The 9684-nt window shown below is 41.9% G+C and overlaps 1 protein-coding gene across 1 annotated transcript in view; it reads right to left on the reverse strand.

Annotated features, from left to right (window-relative positions):
• The window catches only part of BEST1 (bestrophin 1), a 42537-nt gene extending 34863 nt beyond the window's left edge, over window positions 1-7674 (reverse strand). Inside the window, exons 1-2 of the mRNA XM_073574074.1 lie at window positions 7523-7674; window positions 3003-3097 (exon numbers count right to left, since the gene is read on the reverse strand). Of these exons, the coding sequence (XP_073430175.1) occupies window positions 3003-3097; window positions 7523-7674 (247 nt within the window). The remainder of the gene's footprint in view (window positions 1-3002; window positions 3098-7522) is intronic.
• Window positions 7675-9684: the final 2010 nt, after the last annotated feature.

Below are 9684 nucleotides of genomic sequence, written 5' to 3' on the forward strand. Positions count from 1 at the left end.
GTAGAGTTGTTAGGAACATCTGACAGGAGGAACTTCAGAGCACCACGGTACTGGAGCTCTTCATCCTAAAGGCGCACCACAATAGCAATGATATGGCATTGCATCCTGTATGTCATAAATTGACACACAGGTGCAAAGAAAACCGGACAATCAAGGATCAATCGCTGAAACTTTTAATATGGGGAATGTGGAAAACCACAGAAGAAAATGCGACCATAGATCCATAATATTAAAGTACAAAACGTCTTTATTAAATAATGGACAGAAAAGGACAACTGGAGGACATGTGCAAATGGCAACCAAAGTGCAAATAGTGCAAAAATGCAAAACGAGCAGTCCAGCCACAGTCAAACCCTGTTACATAAATGCATACCTAAAAGGACTCTATCAATGATAGGGGGAAAAAAAGATAGACTGTCCTATATATTGGACTGGCTACGCATGTTAAATCTATATTTGATAATAACTATAGTAGAAAAAATATATATATAGTGCCCATATCCGTTTCCCATATGTGCTCTATAGGTCACACAATCAGAACCCATTCACATACTGCCACAAGGCAGAATCAGCTTTATTGCTAGAGCACACTAAGGGAACAGAGGGAAGATTCCCAGCACTGTTAAACATGCACCCAACCTACCCCGAAAGGGTTACTTCCCCGCAATGATGTTACCTCACTAACAGATTCAGGATGACCGGGCGGGCTGCTCGTCTCCCCGGGAGTGCTGGGAATCTTCCCTCTGTTCCCTTAGTGTGCTCTAGCAATAAAGCTGATTCTGCCTTGTGGCAGTATGTGAATGGGTTCTGATTGTGTGACCTATAGAGCACATATGGGAAACGGATATGGGCACTATATATATATTTTTTCTACTATAGTTATTATCAAATATAGATTTAACATGCGTAGCCAGTCCAATATATAGGACAGTCTATCTTTTTTTCCCCCTATCATTGATAGAGTCCTTTTAGGTATGCATTTATGTAACGGTTTGACTGTGGCTGGACTGCTCGTTTTGCATTTTTGCACTATTTGCACTTTGGTTGCCATTTGCACATGTCCTCCAGTTGTCCTTTTCTGTCCATTATTTAATAAAGACGTTTTGTACTTTAATATTATGGATCTATGGTCGCATTTTCTTCTGTGGTTTTCCACATTCCCCACCCTAAGGGCGCAATAGAGGAGTCATTCAGGAAAGGTACATGTTGGCGGGGTGTTGGAGAGGAGAACCCTGACTTGCCCGGGAGGTTGATTGAGTCTCTACCCCGGAGGACACGGCACGGAGGCAGGCACCAGTGGGTACCACGAACTGTGAGTAAAGCTTTGAAACTGCAAGCCCTGGTGTCCTCCATTCATTCGTCGCTAGCACCTCCAGCACCGCTACATCTGTGTAACAGCATCTACACCATTCTGCGCCTCTCCTCGTCCATTGCACCTACACTGCCCTGGGACTACAGCTCCACCTGTGGGGAGCTACACCATCTTTGCTGCACCACACCATCAGTCTCAGTGGATCTGTATGCAGCTTTGGCTCAACATCTTACTTGCCAAACACCACGGGTGGCGTCACGAACTATCCATATAAACTTTACTATTAACATCACCGCCATTGATATTGGGCGCCCAGGGCCACGGACCGGGTCACTGCTGCTGTGACACATCCCCCTGACACCGGCCCGGTACCGAGTACCCCTCTGCCCTGGGTGTGAGGGCGACCCACTATGTGAGTCAGAAAACTAAAATTCCACATACCACTAAAACTATTATCCCTACTGTCAAACATGGTGGTGCAGCATCATGTTGTCAGGGACAAGGAAGCTGGTCAGAATTGATGTGAATTTGGATGGAGCTAAATACAGGTCAATCCTGAAAGAAAATATGTAAGAGGTGGCAAAAGTCTTGAGATTGGCGCATAGGTTCACATTCCAGCAGGATAATGACCCTAAACATACTGCCAGAGCTACAATGCAATGATTTTGATCAAAGCATATTTATGTGTTTGAATGGCCCAGTCACAGTCTAGACCTAAATAAATCCCCATGAAAATCTGTGGCAAGACATGGAAATTCCTGTTCACAGACGCCTCCATCCAATCTCATATAAAGTAGAATAGGCAAAAATGTCAGCCTCTAGATGTGCAAAGCTGGTGGACATAAACCCAATAAGACAGCAGCAGTAATTGCAGTGAATGGTGGTCCTGCAAAGTATTGTACTCAGGGGATTGAATACAAATATGTATCACAATTTTCAGATTTATACTTTTAAAATATTTTAAAAAACATGTATCATTTCCTCTACACTTCACAAATACTTGCTACTTTGTATTGGTCTATTACATAAAATCCCAATAAAATACATAAGTTTCTAGATGTAAGGTGGAAAAATGTGGAAAAGTTTACGGGGTATGAATACTTTTTTAAAGGACTGTACTTCTTTTTACAATTACTTTGCAAGCTTCCCATTTAAGAATTTAAGACGATCACTTAAATAGTTTTTGGCCTTACATACTTTAAAATTATAATTATGACGTATAATTTTCTACCTTATTACAATGAAGGAAGGTAATAAATAAGTGTTTTATAATTGATGCCTGATCATTAAGATAATGGGTGTCTGACTCTAGGATCTAATGCTGATCAGCTTTTGGGGCTATCACTGAAACCTTGTCATTGTCTGCATTAGATTTTACAATAGTGGTACCAAGGAGTGTAAGAAGGGGCATAGATTGGGGGAATGATACGACATGAAAATAGGTGGGGGACATCATCAAGATGCTAAGTTTTCCTTGGCATGCTTGGCATGCTGCAATCATACAAGCCTCCCGGATGCTCGTCAGTAAAAATTGATAAGTATGGCCAAAATGAACAACTCCACTGGAAAATAGTTGGTCATTTGTCAAATGAGTTAATCAGTTACATTTCTGGCATTTAGCAATCTTTAAAATATCTACACTAGATCTTATAGTATATGATTAATTCTTTTAAAATCCTGTTGATCTTACCTAGAACGAATGACACTGGGATCAGCTCTGCATAGTTGTTACAGTACAAGGCCAGCTTCTCAAAGTGAATTCTCTGCTGCTCATTAAGAAGGAGCCTGCAGGGCAGATATAAGCGAGACAGCTATTTGGGTGGTGTTATAGTTAGGAATCATTCATCAGCAATGGATAAAAAAAGAAGCAACAAAATCTAAGGCCTGTTTCACACATCAGTTTTTTTGGTCAGTCAAAATCCGCTAAAATGGCGGATAACGGATCCGTTCCTGTACTGACCACAACGTTTGGCACCGGACCGTTATTTTAACGGATCCGTCAAAGGAAGAATTTTAAAGGAACCGCTGCCTGGGGAAGGGGAGAGAGAGAGAGAGAGAGAGAGAGAGAGAGAGAATTTTTCAGCTGCCAGAACAGAGTTTAGGGTTAAATTTGCAGCTGCGTGAAGTCTTTTGGGCATGCGCAGTGAGAAATGCGGATCTGGCCGCCCGAAAAAACGTTGCATGGTCCGTTCGCATATGTCGGCGGACGTCAAAATTTTGGCGGATCCGCAAAAAAATGGATCCAACGGATGGCCATCCATCAAGATCCGCCGGTAATGCAACTCAATGGGAAAAAAAACGGATCCGCCAAGAAAAATGGCGGATCCATTTTTTTTGCAAAACGGCGGATTTTGACTGATGGACACAAACGGATGTGTGAAACAGGCCTAAAAGATTATAAACATTCACAACACTAAACCTAGTCACAGTCTGAAACAAAAGCTTATAGAAAAAAATGGCTTAAGCTAAAGTAAATTCTCTCACTCCCAAAACACTTATTAAAGCACTTACATAGGCATGTAATATCTCAGTGCACTGTTGGTATGGCCAAGAGCTCAGTGCATTGTTGGCATGGTAAGAGCTCAGTGCACTCTTGGCATGGTAAGTGCTCAGTGCACTGTTGGCATGGTAAGAGCTCAGTGCACCCTTGGCAAGGTTAGAGCTCAGTGCACTTTTGGCAAGGTAAGAGCTCAGTGCACTCTTGGCATCGTAAGAGCTCAGTGCACTCTTGGCATGGTAAGAGCTCAGTGTACTCTTGGCACGGTAAGAGCTCAGTGCACCCTTGGCATGGTAAGAGCTCAGTGCACTGTTGGCATGGCCAAGAGCTCAGTGCTCTCTTGGCATGGCCAAGAGCTTAGTGTACCGCTGGAATGACCAAGAGCTCAGTGCACCATTGCGCATTCTCAATTTGCATACTGAGCACTTTGTCAGATTTTGATTAATGGTGCTCAAATAAACACTGTCTGAACTCAATCAGCGAGTCTGCATTTTTGCATGGACATTGCAGGAGACCAGCCACACTCACATAGTGTCAGTGTGTGCTCTCATCGCTGTCTTCTGTCTGAAGCTGCTTGGTACTTTGCTGTAGACAGGAGCCAATGATGAGAGCCTGCAATGACACTATGTGAACATGGCAAGGTTCCTGCATTTTCCATGCAGTAGTACATAGCCACATATTGAGTTCAGGTTAAGACATGACAGAGTGCTCAGCATGCAAATTGATGAGATGTAACAGTGTACTGAGCTCTTGGCCAATCTAAAAACCACAATACACATTAGACTCATGTCAGCTGAATCTTCTGATATTGACGGGTTAGGCCGACAGTCTGGTGTACAGTAAATGGATTACCGGCCGACTGATGGATGGAAAAGATTTTGATCGGCATGTCTGATTTCGTACTGCCCATCGCATTGTTCTCTCTGAGATAAGCCGTCGGCCAACGTGTCAGTAGGCGACCTTCTCATAGAGATCACAGGGGTGCTCGACCAACTGAGTGATCCTGTGTTTGGGAGAGACGGGCAAGATGGCTGTTGGCCAAACGATCAGCCGACGCATTGTTTTGCCAACAGCCAACTAATGTGTATTACCAGGTTTAGTGTGTACCGAAGCTCCTCATTTGCAAACAAAATAGTTTTTCTCCTGGCACCTAAAGGAGTAAAATCTATACTACAGGTCCATAAACAATTTGGCACAGTCAGCACCAACTGGAAAGTATCAGTGTATAGGTTACACCCAGACAAGGAGGATGGTAACACCGTATAAAGAATACCAGAGGAATGGCACAACACACAGGTCTACGAAGTGATGCCCTCGAATATTTTCTATTTAGTGTACGTGATGTATATGAAACGTACATGACAGGAGAGCTGACCGGTTCTCTTTTCGCTTTATTTTGGTACAACCCTTACAGTAATGTTTAAGTTCATGGTCCATTACCACATTCAGATGTAAACTATGTAGCGGTGACTTGACGGTGACTCATTGACCGAACTTTAGAGATTACAAAGTTTAGAATAGATTGGTCATTTGTTGTTTTCTGTATTACTAATCCTAATTATTGTGTAAGAAGATGAGCGAGACAGAGTCAGCGGTTTCCCGTGCCCTTTGGGGCCGGAACTATCGGAACTGTCACCACTGTTGCCAGGGGAAGGTTCTTCTGGGAGGGGAGGACCTTTACGCTGGACAGCAGGGGGCACAGGGGAGATAAAAAAGACTGAGCGCGGGAAAGGGGGAGACTTGGTGGGAACGTGACAGGAGAAGGTTGACCCCCTCCCCACTGCTCCGACTGCTAACTCTACGTCTTTGATCCCCCAGCGTTCTGACTCTACCATTGACTGTGTCACTACCGAGCTGGCTTCTGACCCTTCCTTTCTGAATGACTCCTTCCTGCCGCAATTGCGAATAAGCTGACTTGCTCCATTCTTAGAGACTACTCCAGAGGACCGCCCGCTGCTGCGGTCTACGAGCGTGCTTATGGTTCGTGTATGGCACCATTCCAGAGGAATCCACACAAAGGACTGTTTCTATGTTCCAGCGCACTCAAGCCAAGTGGGACCGGATACATCGGCACCGTCGGGAGACAGTGTTTTTCGTTCCTCCATAACAGAGCCATAGACACTGTCCACGATTTGCGACGCCGTCGGAAGATATTCCAGCCTTTCCCCTACAAGAACTGCAAGCGATAAGTTACTTTTTTTTGTATACCTTTTTCTCAAGCATTGTGTTTTGTGTGCAATTCCCGTCATTGCCGTTACTGATCTTGTCTCCCTGCGTGGAGTATTCCTTGTATAATAACCTGTTCAATAAACCGTGTTCACCCCTTCTCTGCCTTCGGCTCTTCACTGCATCCAACGAATCTCTCCCTTTTACAATTACATAGCTGCTAGTTTATGAAACTGTAAAGGTTAACGTACAAACAATGGAACACTATGATCTGATTTTGGGTAAATGGTCTGTTGAGTACAAAAATTAAAGCTGGCCATAAACATTAAAAATTATTCTGCAGCTCATTGGCAGATCTAACTCATTTATAGCTGTCAGCTGTCATCCAATGAGCTGTCAGCCAATGAGCTGTCAGTTTAAATGGCTGTCAGCTGAATGATAGTATCGGACAATTGTTTTGCCAGCAGCTATCTCCGCCATCTCTAGAGAACAAAAAGATCAGCAGTCCAAAACCAGGCATGGTAGATAATGATCCCACCCTCCCACGACAATAATCTGTCCAAGGTCCCCATTTACATTATACTGTCAATTGAACACACAGAACTTTGGATAAAAAGTAAATAAATAGCAATAGTAACTGTAAAAAATATTAGTTAACGTGATTCTGGCTGTTAAGTGGCCCTAGTGTGAATGTGCACTTACACATTACACCTATACTAATTTCTTTGGTTTTACTTTAGTTTTTTGTACTTTGTACCAACAGGGTCGTGGCTCCCCCTTTTTGGGCTGGACCTTTTGTCTAGATAGCTTTCCAGGTGTCTGAATAGTTGGGTTTGGGTCCTTCTCTGCCCCCATCAATTTTGATGTCTGTGGGCAAATAATGTTGTGAACAGCAAGAGTAAGGGACAATCCCGATTGGGTGCACTGTGTCGCGATGGGATGACTTTTATGCTTTTTGATCAAAATACAAACAGAGAGCACTTGTTCATATGTGCGCATGTCACATGTGTTTTTAATCCCTTTTTGATCAAAATAGTGTAAATTAAGTCCCCTATGTTATTCACATGTACTATTGCCATTTAATTACTTATCGCAGTGTAGTTGCTCATTGTTTTTATCATAGGTTCTGTCCGATGATGGCCACAGTGTGAATGTGAACCTACACATTACACTTATACCAATATATATTCCTTCTCCTTTGTTTGGTTTTGTTGACTAAACACGTGAATTGCGGTGGGTTTGGTTGACATTAGTCTAATGAGTAAGTAGCCATTAGAAACACGAGCTATTAGTCCTGTGGGTATGACAACCACAGACATCACATTCTCTGCACATTTCACCAAATTTAGCCAGATATGTCAATGATATGAAATGACTGGGATGTCTTCGCAGCGTAAATACATTTGTATGTACTTATAAAATCAAAGCAGAAGCCTATAAAACAATCAGGAGTAAATGTTGACTTGGCCTCTGGATAGATTTTCCTCCTCCATAAACATAAGTAGTAGTAATATAAAGTTGGTCATACGTACTATCTAGTGTAGTACCTGTAGGTGACGCTGATTATGAAGTAGAAGCCGACAAAAATAAGGAACTCTTGGTAGAGTAATTTGTAGATGCTACCTCGCCATCGGAGAAGTAACCTGGAGAAGGTACCCAGCTTGGCATCTGCCACACGATTGCTGTATGTGACCGTCATCTCTTCAGGTGCTGATACATCTTGTACGGATAAGAAAAGCATAACACAGAAAACATGGTCTGATACATACAACTATTTTTAATTGTTTCTGGGACTTGACTAGATAGGTCATGATCAGATTGGTGAGGATCCATCTCTTGGCACTCCCACTAACCAGCTGATTGAAAGGGATTCAGCCAACCAGAATTAGCACATTGTGTAGCGTCTGCAAATGGTACAGCATGTTTTCTCCCACATAAGTCAATGGGAAAGAGTTGGCAGTGCCATTCTTTGTCTTTACACAATATGGCACCTTCAATCAGCAGATCGGGATGGGTGCTGGGAGTTGGAAGCCAAATAATCTGATATAGGTTAACTATTCCTGGAAAATTCCATTACTGTAATATCTGAGCCATATAACGAGTGAATGTAAAAAAGATATCACATGAAAAAAAGTAACACAAAATACTTGCATAAAATACATGCAGTACGTCCTAAAAAGATGGGTTGACCTTGACCTGGTGTCTGTGTATTTAGGTGATCACATATTTTCCTAACAGAAATAAATGAAGATCCTCTAAAGAGGTTGGAATTTAAGTAAACAGCATAGCTAGGCTCCATTTACATTTTTAATCATGGTTGGACTTTTTCCACTATCTGTCACTTCTAAAACAACACCGTGGTAGGGAGCAGGGTTCGGCTTTGACCACCCCAGTTCTTGTCATCTCAGCCAGAAGAAAAAGTGAGGCCGAGAGGAGAAGAAGAAAACTCTTCCTAAAGTTTTTTTTGTGTGTTTTGGATTATGAGATCTTCCGAAACAACAGATTCCGTCGATCTAGGCTGCCATAAAGCACATATCCTCTGATGTCAGCAGTTTTCAACAGCTGACATGTGTGTAATAGCGGCGGGGGGAATCGCAATCATCCCGAAGCTGTTAACCTGTTAAATGCCGCTGTCAAACTCTGAAACAGCATTTAACACATGCTTCCGGCAAGCATGCAGGAAATCCTGCCCTTTAGCACCCATGTCACGTGACTGAGGGTTGCCGATGAGTTGGCATGACAACCAGAAGTCTCTAGCAGACCTGTATGTAGCAGAGGTGATCAGGTTACGGCAGCTTCTAGTCTCCAATGGAGACTATTGAAGCATGCCAAAATTAAAAAAAAATGTTTTTAAAAATATACAAAATATAAACGTTCAAATCACCCCCCTTTTGCCCCATTCAAAATAAAACAATACAAAAAAAATCAAACATACACATATTTGGTATTACCGCGTTCAGAATCGCCCAATCTGTCAATATAGAAAAAAATTAACCCAATCGCTAAACAGCATAACAAGAAAAAAGTCAAAACGCCAGAATTTTTTTTTTGTCGCCGCAACCTTACACTAAAATTCAATAACGGGCGATCAAAAGATCGTATCTGCACCAAAATGTTATCTTTAAAAACGTCAGCTCGGTGCGCAAAAAACAAGCCCTCATCCAGCCCAGATAACGAAAGATAAAGACACTACGGATATAGGAAAATAGTGCAATTTTTTATTTTTTTTAACAAATTTTGGAACTTTTTTCACTACTTAGATAAAAAACAACCTAGACATGTTTGGTGTCTATGAACTCGTAATTACCTGAAGAATAAAAATGGCAGGTCAGTTTAAGACTTTAGTGAACATGGTAATATAGCAACAAAAAAAAAACAATTGAGGAATTGCACTTTTTTTGCAATTTAAAAGCACTTTGAATTTTTTCCTGTTTTCCAGTATATGATATGTTAAAACTAATGGTGTCGTTCAAAAGTACAACTTATCCTGCAAAAAAACAAGCCCTCATATGGCGATATTGACCAAAAAATAAAAAAATTATGGCTCTAGGAAGAAGGGGAGCAAAAAATGAAAACGCAAAAACGAAAAAACCTCTGGTTATGAAGTGGTTAAAAATAGCAAGTAAAAACTAAAAATTCAAAAAAAAATCAAGTTAACTCTGATCCCAGCTATTTACCCCTTAGATGTAGAGGTCAAAAGTGAGTGCAG

The sequence above is a fragment of the Dendrobates tinctorius genome, unplaced genomic scaffold (genome assembly GCF_039654945.1).
Source record: "Dendrobates tinctorius isolate UK_male_01 unplaced genomic scaffold, ASM3965494v1 ptg000037l, whole genome shotgun sequence".
NCBI lineage: Eukaryota > Metazoa > Chordata > Amphibia > Anura > Dendrobatidae > Dendrobates > Dendrobates tinctorius.